Source organism: Gopherus flavomarginatus, chromosome 3 (genome assembly GCF_025201925.1).
Source record: "Gopherus flavomarginatus isolate rGopFla2 chromosome 3, rGopFla2.mat.asm, whole genome shotgun sequence".
Taxonomy (NCBI): Eukaryota; Metazoa; Chordata; order Testudines; family Testudinidae; genus Gopherus; species Gopherus flavomarginatus.
In genome coordinates, this window is record NC_066619.1 from 35350525 (window position 1) to 35375976 (window position 25452).

The following is a 25452-nucleotide window of genomic DNA, read 5'->3' on the forward strand; positions in this document are numbered from 1 at the left end:
AAAGATTCATCCTTTCTCCACTTCACAGTCAGAAAATGTTCATGGTCCTCCTAGTACAAAAGAACCCAAGAGACTAGGAAAGAGTGGGTCTGGCAAAGTAAAGTTCTAAGAGATATGCTGGGCTAGAAGAGAGGTGATAATATGAAGCCTTCCTTCTCTAGGGCAATGTCTTAAATCTTACCAAGTTTTGATTCTGGTGGCTAGCAATTATTTTACCTGAATGTTGTTTGACAGCTTCAGTACAATCAGTTGGACATCATTCCCAGTGGCTCAGGACTCACATAGTAAAAATAACCTAAATACCTCTGTTGCTGTTTAAACTTGTTGGCATGTACAGCAAAGACACTAGTGAACCTGGGTACTGAAATGCCCTGTCACCTAAACTAGAAATATCTTCAGATCAGGAAAACAACATCCATCTATCTATCTAGAAAAGATATTCTAGCACTAGAAAAGGTTCAGAAAAGGGAAACTAAAATGATTAGGGGTTTGGAGAGGGTCCCATATGAGGAAAGATTAAAGAAGCTAAGACTCTTCAGCTTGGAAAAGAGGAGCCTAAAGGGGGATATGATAGAGGTATATAAAATCATGAGTGATGTGGAGAAAGTGGATAAGGAAAAGTTATTTACCTATTCCCATAATACAAGAACTAGAGGTCACCAAATGAAATTAATAGGCAGCAGGTTTAAACAAATAAAAGGAAGTTCTTCTTCACACAGCACACAGTCAACTTGTGGAACTCCTTACCTGAGGAGGTTGTGAAGGCTAGGACTATAACAGTGTTTAAAAGAGAACTGGATAAATTCATGGTGGTTAAGTCCATAAATGGGTATTAGCCAGGATGGTTTCCCTCTCTGTTCGTCAAAGAGGATGGAGATTGATGGCAGGAGAGAAATCACTTGATCATTGCCTGTTAGGTTCACTCCCTCTGGGGCACCTGGCATTGGCCACTGTCAGTAGACAAAAAGAACAGGAGTACTTGTGGCACCTTAGAGACTAACAAATTTATTTCAGCATGAGTTCCATTCTATGTATCCAAAGAAGTGAGCTGTAGCTCACGAAAGCTCATGCTGAAATAAATTTGTTAGTCTCTAAGGTGCCACAAGTACTCCTGTTCTTTTTGCGGATACAGACTAACACGGCTGCTACTCTGAAACCTGTCAGTAGACAGATACTGGGCTAGATGGACCTTTGGTCTGAGCCGGTACGGCCGTTCTTACATTATCCATTCCCATCAGATCTCCCCCTCTAGGGAAAGGCCAATAAAAGTTTATTGGATAGATAGGGAAGAATGACCATGATTATCTAATGATGTGTTGCCATCTAGGATGCAATGATTTCCATTTACTAATGAGGTAGCCAGTGATAAATGAACAGGCATAATTATTTAACCATTGAATCATCACAGCAAACCATCCTGTAGCAGTGAAGGCCTGATGCACGTAAGATAAGATGATGAAGTCAAGCAAGAAAGTCTCTGGTCTCTTCTTTAGTGGACATTTCAGTAAGTCATACTGTAAGTTAACAGAAGAACTCCATGGATCTAAATTTTTTAATCTCTTCAGTCATGCAGCACTCTGAGAACAACCTTGTTATATTCTAGAGAACCCAGGACGATGAAATCCTTGAACAGATTATTCAAACGTTCAAGAGACTGCTATTTGTAGACATAATTTTTGTGCAGCTCTTTATTCTGATACTCATTCTATAGTGTTCCATTTATGGCAGAAGTGCTAAATTATATCATGTCCATGTCACAAAAGGCAGTAAAAAATAAAAATCCAGTCTTTTTTATTGTATTTTTAACACATGAATACTTAAGATGGATGCATTCATTAATGCATTAATTCAATGTAATCTAATTATTTATTTAAATAAGTCTCTAGGTACCCATCCAGTGTTCTGGGCGCCGATCCTAGAAATGAAAAATACAACATACACATAGAAAAAGGACTACCCATAAATGTATCCATCTCAATCTACTTCATCCTCAACAGCCTTAGCAAAGAGGGGGAAAAAATGGTCTTTGCTGTGTGCTCAGAAGCTTAACAAATATTAACTCTGACAGCCCAAGGAGAGGAGTAATTTCCCACACCACCATTAAACGTAATGCCAAAGGAAAAATTAGAATTAATCAAGATTTCACATTTTAAGGACCTCTGCAAGAGGGAGAAAGGATCAGCCTCACAGCACTGTATTTTCTGAGAACCCCCTTCCAATTTATCAAGCAACGTATGATCAGATTCAAAACAAATATCTCCCCTCATCTAGTTGGTGAGGTTATGATGTTCAAACTTCCCCAACAGAAAAAGGGGGGGAAATCCCAGAAATAAGGAGAAAATAAACAAATTCACAATTTACTGTTCCCTCTGCTTTCCCTGCAACTGAGGGGAAAAAAATCATTATTCTGGTCACAGATTTTAAATGCTTGTTAAATTCAGCTGCAATAACCATGTTCATACTGGAAGACAAACTCTGAATTAATAATTTCCTGTTCTTAGACCTCAGTTTTTTTGTAGTTATTTCTACATGCACCACCAAAGAGTTCTTATTTTCCAGCCTGCTTTGAAGTAAGACCACAATAGGTGGCCGCGAAACCAGAGACTTTGGGCTGTATCACACTTATTGTAAATGAACAACTTTCGATGTGCTTGTGATATTTGAGAAAATGCAACTAGTGGTATCTGCTCTCCGGCCCTAAAGTCAGTTCTTACATGATTTATAAACAGCAGAGTTGTGGTTTAAAATAATGGATGAGAACAAAAGATGTGACCATCATAGATTCATTTCCAGATGCCTCTGCAGCCCCCGTAACGTTGTCTGCCCTTCGTCACCCATTCAGCCAGAGCTGAATTTTCCTTTCTGAAAACCATGGGCTGACTTTATATCACTCATCGCAACTCTCACCTCCTCAGCTGAGTTACAAGAACCATTCTAATATTTTTCAGATCGAAAGGGCCATGAGTTTCTACTCCTACGGTGCTCTTATCACACAAAAAGTGTTTCAAGGGTCTTTTGGGGAACAGAAGCTAGCCTTTCCTTCTCTCTTGTCTCTCATTAGTCCATTCCAAGTCCGCTGTTTCTCTTGCTTTCAGATGATGGAAGGAGAATGCCAAGACATTCGTGGAGTTGCAAATGCTTTAAAAAGCTTTGAATGAGAGCTTGCTGATCACTGAGCCAAATCCTGCAGTCCTTATTTAACTTATGTCAGTATTCAGTCCTTATTCAGGCAAAGTCTTACTAAAAATCAAAGAGAATTTGCCCCAGCAAGTATGAAATAAAACCCATGTAACTACGACAACTATAATCTTTGCTAATGCAGGGGATCAAACTGGTGACCTCTAAAGCAAAAGACATCCTGGCTGCAACAGTCTCACAGCCTCTGTTTCCTGGACATAGACAAGTAACTGACTAGCAAGTTACAAAAAGACCATATAATTATGATTATTATGCATTTATTATTTTAGATGTTAAAAACTTTTTGAACTACAGAGGGGTGGGGTTTAATAAAAACCTCCCTACGTTTCAGAATCTGAGCTCCAAATTCAAAGTACTGTTTACACAGCTATTTTTACTGTGCCAGCACAAACCCTGCTAACTCAAGTCTGTCAACCCAGGCTGGGAGGCTAGCTTCTGTAGACTGTGTATACATGCCCTGGGACTGTACTCCTGAGAATCGGCAATGCAGAACTTCTCATTAGGCCTATGGTTCAAAACTGACATTGAGATTGAATTGGTGCATGGTCCTCGCGCTGGCTCTCAGTGCATGTATGAATTCCACCCATGGTTATCAGTTTAAGGAAAACAAATCTGATATTATTAGTCAAAGTTAGAATGTTTTTCATCTAAAGCATAGGCAGTGAGGGCTCAAGCACATTCCATGTGATAATGAACTAAGGTGTTATCTTTATTCCATGTTTCATTTGGAAAGAATGCAGATTTGTTGTATTACTGTCATTGTATTACTGTCATTGCCAAAAAACCTTTAACTACTTACTTTCAAAAGTCAATGGAAAAAAGTTGTCACAACTAATTAGAATAATCCTACTGAAAATCCCTGCTTCTGTGCTTGCTTTCACCAGATTAGCAGTATTTCCACACACAAGCCATTCCATCAGCTGCAAGAGAAAAGATCCTGCTATGATCTGGGCTCAGTGCTAAGTGCAAGACTCTTCCTTTATGACCTACAAAACAAAACCACAATGTTTATAACAGAGATCAGGGAGATGTCATGATTTTAAAATGAGAAATCTTTGCCATTTTGAAAATTGCCCAGCCATGGTAAGGCCTGGTTTACTACAACTACAGCTGCACAACATGTTGCATAGGATGTGCTGCTTGGTTTGGGCAAGCCTAAGATTTACAGCAGTTTTACATTAAGAAAAAGCTGAAAGCAAAATTTTCCTCTTATTAGAGGCCACATTTGAAATATCAGGACTTTACAAAAGCTCCGCAAGGCTTCTCTCAAAGGAGAATATTATGCCACTTTGCCTTAAACTTGAACTCTTGATTCTTCACTGCAGTCAAAATCTGTGTCTAATCTATGACTGGTAATGTGTCTCACTACTGATCTTTCTCCTGTGGCTGCACATGCTTCTCCGACCCTTTGCCACTGATCCAGCAGTTATGAGACAGTGTCTCCAAATTCTGAGTTATCTGCACTATAAAGCACTCTCAAAAAAACTCCTACACAATAACTTATTGGAGTTGTACGTTGAGTGCACCCAAAGCACTGGTCTACAATTTTTGAGAAGTTGTCTGCTCCAGAGATAAAATGTGATATTTATTATGTATTTTGATGTGCTGAATTCAAATATGACAATTTAAACAACTGATTGGCTACTGTTTCTAAGATATTTAAGTTTTTACATTTTATGTCTATGTATGTTGTGTAGATAGTAGAGTTTTAATCATACATTGTAAACCTAGGTCTTTTCATGTGTTTATGGTTGCTTTACATGATAAGATTTCACCTGTCCTGTTTATAGAACACTTTAAAAATCAGCAAAAGGGTTATATAAATAAAATTTAGTATCAAACAAAAGGCAAAAAACGATTATGTACATAGTTTATTCCTATTCAGTGTCTACTCGGCACTTCTTGGCTTGTCTCTTGTATTAATTAAATGGAGCATCTCTTGTCACTGTCCAGCAATAGTCTGCAAGCATTGATGGGCTCCATTTGCCCTGATAGCCTGCCAGGAGATTCCACTGCTGTAGTCTGGAGCCCAACAGCTCTGCCTTACTCTTGGGTAGTTCCAAATCCCTGACAAGGTCATTCAGTTCACCTTGTGTTATGAGGTGTGGTTCAGAGGAAGAGGATGGGAGAAAAGGTGGGTCCTGTGACATTGATGGTTCAGGACCAGAAGTTTCATCCTCTTCCTCTTCCTCGTCTGACTCAAGTGAGAATGATTCGATGCATCAGGAACAGGCAGTCCTTCTCCGTGGGGTACTGGGCGTATAGCTGATGGAATGTTTGGATAATGCACAGTCCACTTTTTCTTCTTTGACACACCTTTCCCAACTGGAGGCACCATGCAGAAGTAACAATTGCTGGTATGATCTGTTGGCTCTCTCCAAATCATTGGCACTGCAAAAGGCATAGATTTCCTTTTCCTGTTCAACCACTGGTGAAGATTTGTTGCAAAAGTGTTGCAGCACATGTGTGGGGCCCACCTCTTGTCCTGATCTCCAATTTTGCAGCCAAAAGAAAGGTGATAGGCTTTCTTAACCATAGTGGTTATACTGCGCTTTTGTGATGCAAAAGTCACTTCACCACAAACATAGCAGAAGTAATCTGCAGTGTTCACACAAGTACGAGGCATCTCTGCTCACTTTAGCTAAACAGAAATGGGTCCCTTTGCAAAATCAAACACTGACAAATAAGAGAGCATGACACTGTATGATTTCTAGAGCTGATATAGGGCAATTTGTTCAGCAGAGTGATGTAAGCTTTGTTATGATTTCATCATCCATGACTTCTAGGAATAACATGATGCAATTCATATCATGTATGATGCAATACCAGCTTCAGATTGCATCATTCATTGTTTTGCCTAAAAAGCAAGTACTGTCCAAACCCAGTCATAGATTTATTCATAGATCCAGTCAAAGATGTATTTTAGTCATTTCTGGTTTAAATTGAGATCCCTTCCCTTTATAACTCACTTATCCTCTGCCATTCCCAAGTCAAGGGTCGTAGATACTGACCCAATAGCATATCTTGAAAACTAGAGCCAATCAACAATTTTCAGCATCATTTTTGTTCTCAGTGACCCAGAATTAGTAAAGTTGGATTACATTTATTTCAGAAGCATTTTGGCTGTAGAGCAGTGTAGTTATAGAAAAAATTATTCTGGCTGCCTGCTGTGGCCACTTTGCACCAGTCCACCAGCACAAAGCTGCAAAACTAGCTTACCTGGTTACACAAGGATTCCCCCAGCACACAGGCATAGCTGAGAAAATTCAGACAGAGCCGTAGCAGAAAGATGGACAAGTATTATACTGGGATTCAGGAGAGCTGGTTCAGTTCCCTGGGCTGCCATAGGCTTCCTGTGTGACACTGAGCAACTTGCTTAATTTCTCTGTGCTTCAGTCTCCATCTGTAATGGGAATAACAGCACTTCCCTACCTCACAGGGATGTTTAATAGATAACTACATTAAATAGGTGAGATGCTCAGATGGCAGTGAGGGCCATATGAGTCTCTTAGATAGAGTGGCCTAATACTGCCAGGCTGCTGGAATGGCACCTTGCGGCCATTGTGATTTAGAGCAAATGAGGGTAGTCCTGATACTGATTAATGTGTCACTTGGCAGAGGCTCTAAGGGTATGTCTATACTGCAGTTGAAAACCCGTGGCTAGCCCATGTCAGCTGACTCAGGCTCACGGGGCTCGGGCTAAGGGGCTGTTTAATTACTCAGACTGGAGCCCAGGTTCTGGGACCCTACAAGAGGAGACAGTCCCAGAGCTCAGTCCTCCAGCCCAAGCCCCAGCGTCCACACTACAATCAAACAACCCCCTTAGCTGGGGCCCATGAGACCCAATCAGCTGACCCAGGCCAGCTGCAGGTGTTTAATTGCAGTATAGATATATCCTTAGGCTGAAATTTTGCCCTAGGCTTAATATTAAAATGCAACCCTGTCACTAATTTATTACCACTGTGGATTAGTTTTCAGGCTTTGCTTCCTTACTGAGTCATTAAGCAATAGTGCAGCATGAGCAGTCCTATGCTGAGTGCATGTGAGTGGGAATAAGTCTGCATTGCAAAGAATTCTTAACACAGTCTCCTCTGGGTGGCTATAATAAACACAGAAGGAAAAGAGTCAGAGACTTACGAGGAATATCCAAAGAATGGACTCAATGTTTTTAAAAAGATGGTTCTATTCCAGTGGTGGTGTATTCTGAACTTGCAGGGTATTGAGCAATCTCAACTCCTATTGAATTCAATGGTAGCTGCGGGAGCTTAGCCCCTCAAGCGAGGTGCTCCATCCAGCCTCTAAAAAATGAAATCCAAAAAGGACTCATCTGTTACTTTCTTTCTTGTGAAACTCATGTGACTAAGGGTTTCTCAGGTTATATATATATATCAATTTTCTCTCTTAACCCCATATGCTTATGACAGGGCAGAGCCCCCTTCAGTAGAAACATCTTCTGGTTCATAATTATCTGGTCTTCACAGTTAAGAAAATTAGTTTCCATTGTGAAGAGATAAAACTGAAGAGGAAATGGAGTGACCCTGGGTAACTATGCTGCTGTAGCAAATGTCACTTGTGTGCTGAGTGTTTCATTGTAAGCATGAGAGCTGAGTTTTTAATCAAAAGTAGGTTTAATTTCCATAGGCATTTAGGCTTCTTACACACATGCTATTCAAACACATGAAAAGTCTCAGATTGTACTTACCGACTGAACGTAAAGCAAAAGTTTAAACTGATAGTGCCACAAATATAACAAGTCATTCTTCAGCCTTCTCTGCCAGTTGCACAAGAATACTGTGGCCATAACATATGCATAAGTATGCATCAGTTCCCTCCCCCACTTACCCTCAATCTGACCATTGATGCCAGTCCCCCATAGGCTGGTGTTGGGACCAAGTTGCTGGCACACAAGAGAAGCATAGGAATATATTTGTGCAGCCACTTGGTTGGCTGGACCCTCCCCAGAGACTCTGTGGAGTATACACCATAAGAGTTCCTCTTAACTCCTCAAAATAGGTCTAAAGAGGGATCTAGGTGTTCCACAGGCTTTATGCAGATGCTTCATGGTGGGTGAATTTCACCTCAGGACTGAATTCACCCAGTGCAACCCTAATGGATGGAAACGGATTAAGATTTACTATCAGTACCACAGTAGAAATGCATACAGTGGTATGAAAGCCAGACACTGTGTATCAGTGATTAAACACTGCACAAAAATGCACCAAAAAGGTGCCATAAAAAGTATTTTTAAATGAACAGACACTCTTATGATACAAAAAATAGAAAGCCACGTTAGCGATAACTTGCCATTGAGCAGGCAAATATAGGACACACAAATGGAACTGCAGTAAATACTTACACAATTTAGGTATACAAATGTGTGCATTTTTGTACATAAACTGGACATGTGTCTTAATTTAATTTTGGATGCCTGTGCTGAATTGTTTCAGATTATGCTGAAACAAGTGATGGTCTGTAACTTAACATATGGAAGTGACAGCTAAAACAAGCATAAATTGCAAGAAAAGACTCTAATATGATGTATTCCTGCAGCACAGCCCCATGAAACACCATTCGCAAACAGAAAGGAAAACACATTCATTGTAATTGTCACTACAGTACATGACACACATTCCTTTGCACTATGAGGTCAAAGTCATTCATTAAAACAAAGAAAAAGCTAATTAGCAAATGGACATGTGGCAAGAATTATTTCAAAAGTTATTTTGGAAGCAGCTGCTGGCCCAGTGTTCTACAGGTAGCACTCTGAGCCGCTAGATTCAATATCCACGCTCAGCTTGTGGACTGGCCAGAACAGGATGGGAGCAGTCTTGCATTAGTACACTCAACCCCACGGAAGGAAGAAGGGAAAGCTTCATATTGTCCATATCAGCTAATTTTTGAGAAACTGTGATGAAACAAGAGTTCTGTCCAGTCCTCCATGCTCAGTGAAATTGTACTGTGGGACTTACAGAGGAGGAAGAAATGGTGGGCACCCTCACACTGGGTCTTAGATGGCCTCCAGCATAATATATACTGATGTAAAGGGATCCCATTGCCAAAAAAGTATTTTTATAGAGGTAGTTCATTGTTAAGTTAAATAAGCTAAAAAACAGCCTTTCCAATCACATACATAGACATCCATTGTATGTGCACGCGTGCACATGGATAATTAGATGCACATATATAGTATGTATATATACTGTATATAGATATTCATTCATCAGCACACAGAGTATGTGTATATTCAATATAAAATATTCAAAGTATATTCAATCACACCAGTTTGTGTGACTGGAAAAGCTGCTTTTTTAGCTTGTTTTATTTAACTATATGTGAGTGTGTGTATGTGTATATATACATAAAAATACATAGATTACATATATGTAGAGAGGAAGTGCAACTAAGGAGATAAAAATTGGTTCACTGAAATACTTACCATAGAGATCAGTTGAATTTGTAAGTGTGGGATACTTCCATATTTTCATCTGATATTTAGGGAGACCTTGTCCAGTCATTAATTCATTGGTTTTGGGTAACCAGAACAGGGAGCAAATCTAGTGTAGTTTAAAAAATCATTGTAATCTTTTTAAAGGATCTACATGTACCATTCAACTGTTTTAGACTGACAATGTTCTTAGTAAATGCTCAAAATGTACAAGTTTCTGAGCAACAACAGAAAAATAGTTCCATATTCATGTAGGAAGGATTATCTGATTGCCCTCTATAGCGACTGTTGCTGAGTGCAGCTGCATTATTATCCTTTCTAAAAAGGATGGCATCCTGCCAGATCTAAAAACAAAATCCTCAGCCAGAGCCTTAGCTCATGGAAATTGGTATAGCTTCACAGAAATCAATGGGGCCATGACAGTTTACACCACTTCAGAATCTGTCCGACTATCTCCTCATATTCAATCTATGGAGACTGACTGTTGTTCTCTGGCTCCTCATGCCTCTCCCCACTCTAGTGCTTCCTGGGAACCCTGCTTCTCTCACATCTTCCTCTCCTCATTAGGCATTTGGTCAATACCAGGGTTGATGGCTAGCACATGGCCTTGCTATGAAACCACTTGCCTGTTACCTCTTCTCTGACCAGATTAAAAGTTGTGAGGAAACAGGGATGGTGATGACTGGCACATGAATGAATGATCCTGAGCCCAACAAGATTACATAGCAGTGAGAGTAGTTGAAATACATATACAGATAGACAGAACCCTGCAGCCACTCTGTACACAGAACTTCCACTGAAGTCAAATGGGAGTTATGCCGGAAGAATATAGCTGTACGAGGTGAGTTCCGCTCACAGAGCTTAAGTATGAAGATATTTTATGCGTTCACCTGAGATTTTGTGTCTGTGGTTTCGATGGTTTTCCCAGTGCTTACATCCCAGACACGTAAAAATCCATCCTTCATTCCACCTCCTGTGGCAAGGATTTCTGACTGCCATGGACACCAGTTCATAGCCTAAAGAAAAGTAAATAGATAAGACGCTGGATTAGAAGGTGGTTAGTTGGAAGAGGGGAAATGGGGAATGTAACTGATTTTGCCTATAAAATGGCTTGGAGAAATGAAGCACAGTCACTCAGAACACACCTGGGTCAGAACTCGAGGTGCATCCCAATGCACACATACCTAACTCAGCCCAGGCTGCTTCCAGGGAAATCACAAATGTAGGTTCAACTCCGCTCCAACCACTGCTTCAGGCCCCCATTGCCAATGCTTCACTGTGGCCTCATTGCTTCCATGTAAGCCCATAAAATTTAGGTTCTCTTGGCTCCAGCTGTTGCTTATACCTCGTGTTTCATAGATCCATACATTTTAAGGCCAGACAGGACTGCAGCACCTCACTCTATATGACCTATATGCTTCCAGGCTTCTAGGACTTCTTCAGACTGCTTCTGGCCTACTCCTGAGTTGTAGACTATACCTAGTGGAGTGCCAATAAAACCCAGGTTCCACCAATTTCAGCTGCCTGCCAGTACCTTTTACTGCTGCTGTTCCATTGCAGTTTCAGACTATTTCCAGGGATACATAGCCCATAAAACCTGGGTTCCCCCAACTCCCATTTCTGCTTTCTGCCATCTTTCCTATTCCACAGATTCCAGTATTTTAAAGATGAAGGAGCCCATAAAATGTAAGTCCCCCACTTTCAATCATCTGATGCTTCCCCTCATTACTCATCCCATCATAAGCACTGTCACCAGATGTCACACCCATGAAGGAAAGCAAGCTTATGAGGGGGAGGAAAACACCTTGTTTTTAAAAATTCCAGGAGAAATAGCTACTATTTTATTCGAATGCTTCTCTTCTAGAAGTAGCAGAAAGTTTTTGTATTAATCCTCTTATGCTGAGCTACTGATTTTGTTGCTGTACATTTTATTTTTATTTGGTATCATAGTTAATATAGCTCCTAAATGGAAAAAAAAAAACACCAGAGAAACCAAAGCACCAGCAAAAAGTACTAACAACTTACTTGTGGTCTAGAATGATTCATTAGGGGAACTGGTGTCTGAAATTAACTTTAGTGCATTCTGGTAGCAGAAGTTAAGAAGGACCATTCAGACAACCCTAAAAGTTTAAAAGACCATGTACAGCAATGGAAGAAATACTACTGTAGCCAATGATTTTAGTTTATTGTTCATTTATTGTGTGGCTATGACTAACTAACATGTCATATATAATCACTGTATGTTAAACAGACTAAATTGTAGGATTATAGAAGTATAAAATTGATCAGTAGTTAGAAGGAACAATCATGCATTAGGTATCTAAGTAATTAGGGCTGAAGCCCAAGGCCTACAGACTGAGGCCTGTAAGATTTTAGCTTAGCCATACTAGTCCATAGAGATAAAATATGATAATCCTATGCCCTAACATTACGGGAAAAGATGTACCGATGGGTGAAATTAACAGTAAGAGTAATTTTTGCTTACAAAATATCTGGTAATCACATTTTTCTAGCACATGCCCTAACCATAGAATGCACTATGTGCATAAATGCTAATGAGGTATAGTCAGAATTACATTATAAAAAGAGGGTGCCCAGAGCAGGAAAATTGAGCTCCCTCTGGGAAACTCCAGCAGGAACCATCCCTCTACTGATGAGCAATTCATGAGAAACTCCCAGACCCTAACACTATTGTTAAGGATACGAGTATAATTATGTTTGTGACTTGTGCATAGGTCTGTAGAAAATTCTATATGCTTGGGCAATCATAACTTTAATTGTAACTTTAATAAAACTTGGACACCTCTACCCCGATATAATGCTGTCCTCGGGAGCCAAAAAAATCTTACCGCGTTATAGGTGAAACCGCGTTATATCAAACCTCGCACAGCCCGGCCTCCCCCCGCAACCCGAGCACTGCTTTACTGCGTTATAGCGGAATTCGTGTTATATCAGGTAGCATTATATCGGGGTAGAGGTGTACAAGGGTTCATCTAGTTTACTTGTGAATGTCTGTGTGGTCACTACCTTTGGTCTTTATATGTTCCTAGACACTCTAAATCTAAAGCAAGTAGTAGAGGTGACTTTCACTCTGTTAAGCTTGAAACTGTAGCCACCAGAGCTGAATCCACAGTGGTATAATACCACATTACAAAATTCACTTTAAATAAAATAAAAGGCTATACTATTTTATCTTGAAAACATTTTATTCAGGTCATAGTTTTACTGCATCAGCAATAATACTGCATGTAAATATGTTTAGAAAAATATCAATTCTCTCTGCTAAATGTGCTATATATGAAATAAAATATTAGAGCATTTTTCCTTTGTACCTTTACTGCTGAGGCATGGGGTATGGCCTTCAATGGCTTACAATGCACTGTTGCTCCGGGGTCATTAGGCCAGATATTCAATAGACCATCACTGGACCCACTTGCCAGCAGCTTGTTGTTTGTGGACCATTTCAGGCTGCAAATGCTCTGCTTGTTATGGCAAAGGGTCCCTACATGGTGCTGAGAAATCCGAACATCATGATGATGAATTAATCCTAGTCTTGAACCACTGCAGATGAGAGGAGACAGCATTATTTGCAAATTCACAAGTCTTCTGTGGTTTCAGAAGCAAAACACAACAATGGGGGAGGGGGATCATGTATGTCAAATAACAAGATGACAAACCAAAGGCAAAAACAAGCCAGTGTCAAAAGTGTACTCAAGTTTTAATGCTGCCATACAATGGATCAGAGATAAGTGGATGCCCAGCCCAGGTCAGGGAGATTAATTGTTCTCCATTACACATTGCACTTACCTGAAGAGATAGTCTAGTGTATGTTACCAATTTCCCCCTATAGACAATTCAATCACTTACATTATCCTTAAGAAAAGCACTCAGCCATTTTTTTCTGTATTGTGAAATGTTGCAAGGTCAATTGTGGCTTTGCCACAACTCCCAGCTAAGGGACAGTACATAGCTGCATAGCCCCAGGAACAGATCAGGAACCAGATGTTGACTCACAGAGTCACCATCAGGTCGCTGGTTCGCCAGCTCATGTAGGGTGAGAGGTAATCAATACCAACCCCAAACCTGGCTCCATTTGCTTTCTCTGCCATGCTGGCTCAGCTGTGCTGACTGGCATTTTGGGGAATGGATCCAAGGCTGCACCCTCTTCTGAACCCTGATATATCCTCCTATAGGAAGGCAAGTAATGGCCCCCAGGGAATTAAGGGGGCTCCCTTACTACCCTGGGAGCACAGACAGGTCACAGTTTGGTTCTTGGTGGCGTGGTTGTTAGACAGCACAAAAATACCAGGCAAATTAATAATATTTAAAAATACCTTGCTGCAGATATACCATTCTCTACCCAGCAAAAGATTCCATCTACAGCAAATCAGTGGCAAAATGAGAGATCCTTCCATGGGAAATTCATAAATTCATTCTGACCAAAACTAGATGGAAAATTACCATCTAGATTAATAATAACTTTCCTTACTTGGTAAACCCAGGCATCTGACATTATTACAAGAAGATCTGGTTAAGATAATAATTATAGCAAACTATCCACAGAGTATATTGTCAAAGCCACTTAGTGTTGAGCTTTTCTTTCAAGAAAGGCTTTCATTCTTAGGTTTTTCATATGCAAGTCAAGCATCACTTTGGCTTGTTGCCTCTTGTTAACATAAATGCAAAAAGAAATGACTGATTTGTAAGATAGAGAGAGTATTTCATTAGCTTGTTTTATATTGATGTGCTAAGTTACTGAAATTAATGAAGCCCCCAAATACCTGAATAGATTCCAACAAGATAGGCCATCACTTTAGCGTAAGTACATGGTTACAAAATGGTAGATTTCTGTGTATTGTGGGTTTGGGGTGATACCTTCTTCTGGATACGTTAAGAGTAATTAGAAGACCTCTAATTTATTAATATTCTATCGAATGATACTGGCTCCACATGGCAAATTTGGGTAGCATATGTCAAACAACATCACATGGTATGGAGGGTGTATGTCATCATGCACAAAGATCTCCTTATATGTGAGGAACTGGTATGGAGAATTTCCTAAGAAATGATAAGCAGAGCACTCCTACGTGAATTTTAACCCACAGAAACTGATCAAATTGTTAGGGTTTGTTCATACGTGCATTGTTGAATCTTACTGTCATTTTCTGTTCAGACAGATTTGTAACCTATAGGTTTCTGTTTCGTCTGTCTCATATGGCAAAGTTCAAATGCAAACTGAAACTAGTGAATATTGTGTAGGTAGGCTATCCAGCAGATGTATTACAATCAACAGTGATAAAGTTTTGTTGTGAAATCAAAATGAAACCACAAAACTCTCCAGAAATGTGTCCCTGTTCAGAGATAGTAAAAAGTTTCATTTTGAGTTTTACTGTAAGGTTCAAGGCTGTAAACCAAGTATGAATGGAACACAGCTTTTATTTCTGTTTTTAACCCAAATTATCAGAATTTCACATGGATTTACATAGCACAGTATAGAACATCAAATATAATTACAATTTTTGGCAGGTCTCTCCTCAGCCCTACAAGACTTTGAGAAAATGAATGGGGAAAATAAAGTGAAGCAGACTGTAAATCCAAAATGGCTGAGAAATATGTTTGACTTATCTCAACCTCCGTACTGAAAGAGTGCTTAGATACAAAGTGTTAGGCAATTGGGATGAAATTTACCCTTGTGCGGAGGGCCAGAAAATAGCCTAACAATCATTTATGTATCACTTGAGTCCTCAAAATGGGACCTAGTTGGTGGATAGGCATTGTGCTGGCCTTCTGCATAAGGGTGAATTTCACCTCATGAGATCATAGATAGGTAGATATCCAGAGTGTTATAATAGCACCTCCCACCCTGGTATCTGAGATGATAGGTAGGCAGATAGGTAGACAGCATAGGTAAAAGCTGTGGGACAAAGCATCCTATGAATATATTGAACTGCTCACCTGCTAAGTATATAATGATTCCAGCTCATGGCTCCCACCACAGACAGGTGACCAAACATGTTTCTCAACCTCTTTTTGGTTTCAATGTCCCATAACTTACAAAACAAAACACAAAATACAATTCTAAAATCAAGTAAAAAAAGATTTTTTACTGCCACGCCTCTTCCACCATTCAATTTTAGTTTGACATGATGCTGATGGTCAAGAGTTCAATCCTGAAAACCATTATTCACGCAAAGACTTCAGTTTTGGGCTCTCTGGACAACACTTCCACACTTGGGTTCCTAAATCAACACTCCCAAAGTAGTGCAGCTACTCACCACCTCTGAAATTACAGCCATTAATTTAGGTGCCTCTATCTAGAAAGCCACATTTGATAATGTCTTAGGTGCACTTTCGATTATCGATTTCCAAGCCCAGAGGGCTGGCTCCCCTGGCTTATCCCCTTTATCTGACAGTTTCAGCCAGGTATCCCCCAAGATCTCTGGATGGAGTGTACAGCACTAGGAGTTCTATACATATAAGGACAGTAGAATATTGAGGGCAAGATCTGCTCGGTGAATCTGATAGGAGAATTTTGCCCTGGATTCTAATTGCAAATGTCATCACAGCAGACATCATGTGGCAATCTATTAGAAAGTCATGGTAAAAAAAAACTATGCATCCTGGAGAAAATAATCATGTGCAGAGGTTCCAACTCGTGGCTGCAAAATCTCTAAAGGCCTGTAGTGGGGCAGCTGCCCCACTCCCTGAGAATTTAGGCTGTAGCAGGCCAGTGGGCCTGCGCAGATGAACAGCCAAGAAAAGGGCTTATTGGAAGCCAATCAGGGCCCAGATCGGAGGCAGCCAATCAGGGCCAGGCTCAACACTATAAAATGGCTGCTCAGGGAGGTGGCAGGTGGTCTGTCCAGGGCCTTTGATAGGGGAAGGTCTATCTCCACAGCTGGGAGACTAGCACCTAGGACAGAGCAGTGCTGGGCAGGCCCGGGGGAGCAGAAGGGAACTCCAGCCCTGTGTCTGCCAGGCTGCAGGCCCTGAGGGGAAGGGCCTAGCTGGTGCAAGGGGCCGAAGGGGAAGTGGCCCAGACATGTGGACAGATGGAGGGAGCGAAGGAGGGCAGGATGGCTGCCACTAGAGGGCTCCTGGGTTGGGACCCAGAGTAGTGGGTGGGCCTGGGTCCTCCACTTCCCCCTTGCCTTACACCTGGTCAATGGGAGTGGCCATCTGGGGCTGCACCAACCCCCTGCCAAGAGGGGTGTGACTTTGGGGGTGCAGCTGCCCACATTGGCTGGGGCACAGAGACAGCTGATTGGTTGCCCCTCTCTCCGCCCCTGGAAGGAGGTGGGATGGTCTGAGGGGCACTGCCGGAGGGCAGTGGCTCGAAGAGGACACCACAAGTTGGGAGCAATGCGGGCTCAGACATCAACAAAGGGGGAGACAATGGGCAAGACACCACCAGGAGTGGGCACTCCACTGGACTGAGCTAATTCCCAGACACAACCAGTAGGAGGCGCTGCGGTGGTGAGTCCCAACCATGTCACAAGGCCCCGGGTGACTGAATCATTTACCCAGCTACTAGTTCTTATGTGGCTCTTGGAGCTCCATTACCTTTAGGTAATGGTGGGTAATACTAAGGCATTTAGTGAGGTGCAGCACTACTTAAGGAGATGCTATAAATCTCTCTCAGATTTTCTGAATTTTATATAGTTTACTACTACATAACTGTTTTTATTAATTTTCTTGTGGCCACTTTATCTAAACAGAAAAAGGGATCTGAAAATAAAGTATCCAGTACTTGCACTTCTCCATCACTGGTGCCAACTGCAAGGCAAGTTCCCTCTTTTATCCAGGCTACAGAAGAAATATATTTTAAACTGGAATTTAAATTAACTCCTTCAGTGCTTCGGTGGGTTTCCCCATTCCAAATGTGTGCAGCAGATCCTAGAGCAATGGCAATGAGATTTTCCTGGTTCCAGTCCAGTATGTTTAGATCTAGAAGAAATTTAGTTAAAATTACTAATAAGCCTGTAAGGGGATAGTTTTTAGTTATGCAGCTTTGTCAGAATGTTAGTCAATTGGGACGCTAAAGAGAGAACCAAATGAATCAAGTTACTCTTAATAGTGCCAGGATCCTTCTCATGTCCACTTTTGTGAATGAGTATAAGATGTTATTTTCCCAGATTCACAGTTAGTACACCAAACATGATTCCACTTAAGCCTTTATTTGCAGGCTACTATTAAATATATATTACAGTAGTATCCAAAGGTCCCAATGTGATGGGCACTGTACAATCACAGAAAGAAAAAATCCCTACCTGAAGGGATTATAATCCTTCCCCTATTTTGTAGGCATCAGGGCTAATCCTTAAATTTACCTTGCACTATAGAAACCAAGCAAAAAAGAATCAGACAAAGAGCTGCATCCTCAGCTGCAGAGCTCGGGCCAGGAGTGGGCCGGCAAAGATGGCTCCAGGCAATATTTCCAGGTCTTCTGATGGTATGATGGTCAGGAGCTGCTCTAATTTGCAATGACTTGTACACTGGCAAGTCAGATCACTACATACCTTGGCCAGACCTCCAAAACATTACCTATACCAGGAAGGGCCAGTGTAGCATTGGCTATACTCTAGGTCTGATGTTATACTCTATAGCTGGCTACACCAGCCAAGGATTCCCTCCACTTACTGGGGAATTCTCAGCTGCCTGTTTAGTACAACTCTAACGTCATTTTGCATCGCTCCAGCAGTATGGAGTGACCATTCTGTAGGGCAGGATCTTGCTTAATATTTCCATAACAAAGCTGTTACCCTTTAGAATTATTAAATCTGTCATTCCTTTACTTTGCCTATAAACCAAATTTGCTGCCATCAAAAATATAAACCAACACTAATAAGGAATTATTTCCAGGAACAGAGCTGTGCTTTTGCTGTCACCCTCAGAGAGCATGCAGCTTGAGTGAAATAGGTGCAGATAACCAGGGTAGAATTCCAAACTCAACTTATGCAGCAAAATTGTGCACATTCACAGATATAAGTGAACTAGTCTAATACACACATGCAAATGTTTTCATGTTCATCCACAGAAAAAACACAGTGACAAGGTAGTTTTGCAAGTGCAAGTTCTAACACTTGTATATTCATGATTTTTAGTATTTTTTTAAGTTATTGCCCAGGTATTTGCAGTTGCAGAGCGCAAGCATATGTACATTCCTGTGTAATTTTGCATATGCACTACTGAAGATCTGCTAAAGGTCTGGGAGAAAATTTGCCCCAAAATGTATATATCATGAAAAGCAAACTACCTCTGTTAAATCTGAGAATACAACCAGATTTCAAGTTTTGCCCAACAGAAGGATTGGCCCTCAGGTAAATTGCTCTGAGCCCAGGAATAATACCTTTTCTACACTTGACTTTAAGTGGGGATGATGATACTTATCCCCTTTGTAAATGCTTTGAGATTTACCGATGAAAAGCAGTATATAAGAACTAGGTATTATTATAATTACTACGACTACAGAGGTGTTACCCACAGAGACTAAAATTCCCAGCAAGCAGTCTGCTCCATTTTCATCCAAGCAGCCTGGGATTACATATTAGGACCTATAGTTTTCACAGGCTGCACTCCTGTAAGAAAAATGAGATTAGCCACAGGCCTCACTGTAGAACTCCATGGGCTACCTTTGGTGTAAGGGCCACGCTGCAGCTACCCATCTTAAGACATAAGATACAAAAGTTCCCACTCTCTGCCACAAATTCAAGCTCCCAAATAATGAAAGAGAATAAAAACTTACAGTAATCATTGCGTAAGCCAGTAATATGAAGCCTGACCTCTGGCTCCAATGGCATGAAAGATTCACTATTAGTGGAAACTGTGTGAGCAGTAAATTCATTATGCATTCCATTCTGGCAGCCTGCGTGTAAAGATTCAAAGTATGTGATTCACTCATAAAAAATGCCACTAGTTTTCTTCAGACAATAACTGTTTTATTCATGGTTCCTATGAGGCCAGAGGCAAGCCAGGCATAAAGTACAGCACCCGGAGGGTGCTCTAATTTACAGTGGGGGCTGGCCACACACCCAGCCAGACTCAAAATATTAGATATAAATATGAAGTGTTGATTAAAGTCTCTACCCTGTTCATCCCCTCATGAAGTGTACCTGAGCCAGAATAAAGCATCAGTCCCATTATATTCCATTTCAATTATATCAAAGGCCAGTGTGGAACAAATTTAGTAGGGCTGTCAAGCGATTAAAAAAAATAATCTTGATTAATCACACTGTTAAACAATAGAATACCATTTATTTAAATATTTTTGGATGTTTTCTACATTTTCAAATATATTGATTTCAATTACAACACAGAATACAAAGTGTACAGTGCTCACTTTACATTTTGTATTACAAGTATTTGCACTGTAAACAAAAATAGTATTTTTCAATTCACCTAATACAAGTACTGTAGTGCAATCTCTTTATCATGAAAGTTGAACTTACAAGTGTAGAATTGGGAACAAAAAAATAACTGCATTCAAAAATAAAACAATGTAAAACTTTACAAGTCCTATCAGTGCTACTTCTTGTTCAGCCAATCGCTCAGACAAACAAGTTTGTTTACATTTGCAGGAGATACTGCTGCCCACTTCTTGTTTACAATGTCATCTGAAAGTGAAAACAGGCATTCACATGGCAGTGTTTTAGCCAGCATTGCAAGATATTTATGTGCCAGATGCACTAAAGATTCATATGTCCCTTCATGCTTCAACCACCATTCCAGGGGACATGCGTCCATGCTGATGATGGGTTCTCCTCAATAACAATCTAAAGCAGTGCGGACCAACACATGTTCATTTTTATCCTCTGAGTCAGATGCCACCAGCAGAAAGTTGATTTTCTTTCTTGGTAGTTCAGGTTCTGTAGTTTCCACATCTGATTATTGCTCTTTTAAGACTTCTGAAAGAATGTTCCACACCCTGTCCCGCTCAGATTTTGGAAGGCACTTCAGATTCTTAAACCTTGAATTGAGTGCTGTAGCTATCTTTAGAAATCTCACATTGATACCTTCTTTGCATTTTGTCAAATCTGCAGTGAAAGTGTTTTTAAAATGAACATGTGCTGGGTCATCATCCGTGACCACTATAACATGAAATATATGGCAGAATGTGGGTAAAACAGAGCAGAGGACGTACAATTCTCCCCCAAGGAGTTCAGTCAAAGTTCATTAATGTATTATTTTTTAACGAGTGTCATCAGCATGGAAGCATGTCCTCTGGAATAGTGGCTAAAGCATGAAGAGACATACAAATGTTTACCATATCTAGCACACAAATACATTGCACTGCCAGCTACAAAAGTGCCATGCAAATGCCTGTTCTCACTTTCTGGTAACATTGTTACTAAGAAGATGGCAGCATTATCTCCTGTAAATGTAAACAAACTTGTTTGTCTTAGCGATTGGCAGAATGAGAAATAGGACTGAGTGGACTTGTAGGCTCTGAAGTTTTACATTGTTTCGTTTTTGAATGCAGTTATGAAACAAAAAAAATCTACATTTGTAAACTGCACTTTCATGACAAAGATATTGCACTCCAGTACTTGTATGAGGTGAATTGAAAACTACTATTTCTTTTATCATTTTTACAGTGCAAATATTTGTAATAAAAAATATATACTTTGATTTCAGTTACAACACAGAATACAATATATGAAAATATAGAAAAACATCCAAAATATTTAATAAATTTCAATTGTTTAATAGTGCAATTAAAATAGCGATTAATTTTTTTAATCGCAAATGATTTTTAGTTAATGGCATGAGTTAACTGTGTTTAATCCACAGCCCTAAAATTTAGCTTTGCCTTTTTCTCCTGCTTTCATTTTCTGTTAAAAGGCCTTTAACTTTCGAAGGCTCCTTAGATGCTTGGTCACCACAAAATCCCCAAATGAAGCAGTTAATTCATTCTCTAAATAAATGCTGCTATTTGGTTTTAAGTTCCCATCAAAAGAGTCCCCTCCAGTGCAAAACCACAGGAAAAGACTTTTCACATCAGGCCCGCCTTTGATGTCTTTGATCACTCCATTTTAGGTATGTGATGAGGAAGAAGTGAGAAACAGAAAAAAAAACAGCAGTAAAACACAAGTATGAGCAAGCAGAACAGTCAGCCTTGTGGTCACTGTTTGCTTTCTGATGCAAAGACCCCACGTCCTGCAGAAAAGAGCTATGTAATTTGCAACAAGATTTTATTTTCTTATTACGCTTCAGAAATTGTCTTGCAGCAGCATGATGGGCATTCGCATCTGTGCGCCTTGCCTTGTGTCATTTTGAAACCCCCCTTTACAAGCAATATTTTTGTCAAATTCTTTAGCTAAAGATATTCAGAATGAATAAGGAATGCTCCAGGCATTCTGAGGAAACTGATTTACAAGGATAATTAATTTTCAGTTTTCAAATTGGTAAATGTTGACTTTGTCAAGAACAAATCTGTATTATCACCTGGCTCTGCAATCTATCACCAGGGCCGCCCAGAGGATTCAGGGGGCCTGGGGCAAAGCAATTTCGAGGGCCCCCTTCCATTAAAAAAAATTTAATACTATAGTCTCGTGGCCCGGGCAAATTGCCCCACCGGCGGCCCTGGGAAAAATAAACCTTCCGCGTCTCAGCATAAGCCCAGTTTTGAGAAAACTTATTTACAAGGTATCACTGGTTCTCTGAATCAGCTAGTGCTAAAAGTCACTAAAGCTCATTAAAAGGGTTGGACAAATATTTTCTGTCAAAACTTTTTTTGGATCAAACACTAGGGGTTTTTAAAAAGCAGAAAAAAATCATGGACAATGTCTGCTTTCCTTCAAAATTTGTTGTGATTTTTTTAATTGAAAAGCTGAAATTATTCTGCCAAAACCTGAATATGGTTTGGGCTTCAGAAATGTGTGGCCAAATATTTGCTGCTTGCTGTGTTTGATTGTTTAAAGAAACAATAAAAAAATCTGCTTATAAAAATCCAAAACTTTTGAACCATCTCAGCTTGTGACCAAACGCCTGAGCCCATCTAGTCAGATTTTTCCAGGTTTCTGATACTCTGCTGGCTTCCTTGACTCATATCTATCTCCATAACTTTGGGTTCATTTAGCTTAGAAAATAAGAACAGCCATACTGGGTCTAACCAAAGGTCCATCCAGCCCAGTATCCTGTCTACTGACAATGCCCAATAGGGAGTGAACCTAACAGGTAATGATCAAGTGATCTCTCTCCTGTCATTCATCAACACCCTCTGACAAACAGAGGCTAGGGACACCATTCCTTACCCATCCTGGCTAATAGCCATTAATGGACTTAACTGCCATAGATTAGGGTTGGAAGGGACCTCAGAAGGTCATCTAGTCCAACCCCCTGCTCAAAGCAGGACCAATCCCCAGATTTTTATCCCAGTTGCCCAAATGGCCCCCTGAAGGATTGAACTTAGCAGACCAATGCTCAAACCACTGAGCTAGCCCTCCTCCCCCACCATTTAACTATCTGTTTCTTAGAGACTGGCTCCATGGGGTCCCTCACAAACTGGAGCTGGTTACTGCGGGTTTGTCTTTAGTATAGCTTATGTACATACTCCAAGAGCTGAGCATTTGAGCTTGTTCCAGAATCTGGGATAAGCCTATGTTGTGAAAACTGACATGCTCAAAATAGCACATGTATATGAATGGACACAGGGTGCTCAAATTAAATTAACCCAGGGGTTCTCAAACTGGGGGTCGGGACCCCTCAGGGGGTCACAAGGTTATTACTGGGGGTTGTGAGCTGTCAGCCTCCACCTCAAATCCTGCTTTGGTCCAGCATTTATAATAGTGTTAAATATATTAAAAAAGTGTTTTCAATTTATAAGGGTGGGGGGGTCACACTCAGAAGTTTGCTATGTGAAAGGGGTCAGCAGGACAAAAGTTTGAGAATCACTGAAGTAACCCCTGTGAAGCCTCAGGGAATGCAGGGGGGGGGTCTGCCTTGGTAGGGCTGGGAAGGAGGTAGGTGGTGTAGGATATTGGTCTTCTCATGTGATCCCTCCCCCAGTGGCTAGTTTTAAATGAAGCTACCCTCCCCTGACATGAATTTCCCATTTGAGAAGTGAAAGGGATGGTAGCCCTGATGGAAAAGCTAACAGCTTGGCTCTTCTGCAAAAGCCTCAAACTGCTGAATGAGCTTTAGGGTTGACAGGGGCGGCTCTAGGTATTTTGCCACCCCAAGCATGGCAGGCAGGTTGCCTTTGGCAGCATGCCTGCAGGAGGTCCCCAGTCCTGCAGATTCAGCAGCCCGCCTGTGAGAGGTCCGCCAAAGCCGCGGGACCAGCGGACCCTCTGCAGGCATACCGTCGAAGGCAACCTGCCTGCCGCCCTTGTAGCGACTGGCAGAGCACCCCCCGTGGCTTGCCACCCCAGGTACGCGCTTGGTGTGCTGGTGCCTGGAGCTGCCCCTGAGGGTAGGGAAGTCTGTGCCTCCCTAACAGCCTGGCCCTGCCCCTTATCTGACCCCCACCCACTTCCTGCCCCGCAACTGCCTGTCTCCCTCAGAATCCCGACCCATCCTGCTCCTTGCCCCTTCACCATCCTCCAGACACCCCTAACCACCACCCCAGGACTTCACCCCTGCTCCCTGTCCCCTGACTGCCCCGACCCCTATCCAGCCCCCCACTGAGTCCTGACAGACCCCCAAAACGCCCATGATCCAACCCCCCTGTTCCCTGTCCCCTGACCAGCCCCCCAGCCTCTGCCCCCTCCCTGTCCCCAGGACTCCCTGCCCCTTATCCAACCCCCCCGGCTCCCCCATCACCCGGAGCCTCAGCGCGTCGTATCCAAGACTGTTCCTGAACAGCGGAGCAGCATGGCTCTGGCGGGGCCTGAGATCCTCCCTGCTCAGAGCCACGTGGTAGGGCAGGGATGCGAGCTCCAGTGGGGCCTGAGCTCCCAGCCCCGCCCCTTTACCACACAGCTCTGAGCGGGGAGGAGCTCAGGCCCCGCCGGAGTCACGGCGCGCTGCTATTCAGGGACGCTCCTGGATGGGCTGAGGCTCCAAAAGAGGGGCAGATGCAGGGTTGGGCCGGGGCTTCACCTGTTCTCTTGGGTGCCCCTGCGGAGCCCGGGCCTGGGGCAAATTGCCCCACTTGCCCCCCCCCGGGTGACCCTGTCTATCACAAAGCTATAACCTCAGTGCATATATATGTACACAAACGTCACCTGTGAAAGTCCTATCTGTCATAAATTGCAGAGACATATGATCAATGAAATTAGCACTCACCTTGGATTACCTAGATTCATAGATGTGAAGGCCAAAGAGGGCCGTTAGGGTAATCTAATCTGACCTCCTGCATAGTGCAGGCCACAGAACTCACCCAGTGATTGCTGCATCAAGCCCACAACTTTTTGCTGAGCTCAAGCAGATTTTCTAGAAAGTCATCCAATCTTGTTTTAAAGTAATGGAGAATCCACCACATCCCTAGGTAAATTGTTCCAATGGCTAAATACCTTCACTACTAAAAATTCTTTTCACCCTTTACCTTTTTGTACTTCTCTCAACTTGGACATGGAAAACAGGGTAAATGGTTCATTTTTTCTTTCTAGCTGGTTTCGCTTTCTAGCTTTCATGCATTAATTCAGTGTTTTGTGTAAATTCTTCAGAGCAGGGGCCATGTCTCTACTTGTTCTGTGCAGAATTTAGCATATTTTTGTGATTTTGCAACCCAAACATTTCGTTCTTTTTTCAGTCACTTCAGGGCAAGATTTAAATCCAAACTGCCAGTTTTCCTTCCACATTTATAGAGAGATTTCATGAAAACTTTTAATACATTTCATGAAAATTCCGCAAAGCTGATTGTCGGG

At 41.5% G+C, this 25452-nt stretch overlaps 1 protein-coding gene across 6 annotated transcripts in view; it reads right to left on the reverse strand.

Annotated features, from left to right (window-relative positions):
- CDC20B (cell division cycle 20B) overlaps positions 1–25452 on the reverse strand; it is a 66530-nt gene that overhangs the window by 5587 nt on the left and 35491 nt on the right. For 3 of the 6 annotated variants that reach the window (XR_007773526.1, XR_007773527.1, XR_007773525.1), the window contains exons 6-12: positions 19389–19508; positions 17394–17590; positions 15599–15693; positions 12976–13204; positions 10534–10659; positions 9635–9752; positions 3998–4184 (exon numbers count right to left, since the gene is read on the reverse strand). Coding sequence is in view for 2 of the 6 variants with exons in the window: in XM_050947019.1 (XP_050802976.1) it covers positions 4084–4184; positions 9635–9752; positions 10534–10659; positions 12976–13204; positions 15599–15693; positions 17394–17590; positions 19389–19508 (986 nt within the window). In the remaining 4 variants the exon portion in view is untranslated. Of the gene's footprint in view, positions 1–1046; positions 4185–9634; positions 9753–10533; positions 10660–12975; positions 13205–15598; positions 15694–17393; positions 17591–19388; positions 19509–25452 lie in introns of those variants that run through there. The other 3 variants (XR_007773524.1, XM_050947019.1, XM_050947020.1) reach the window with 3 other exon arrangements.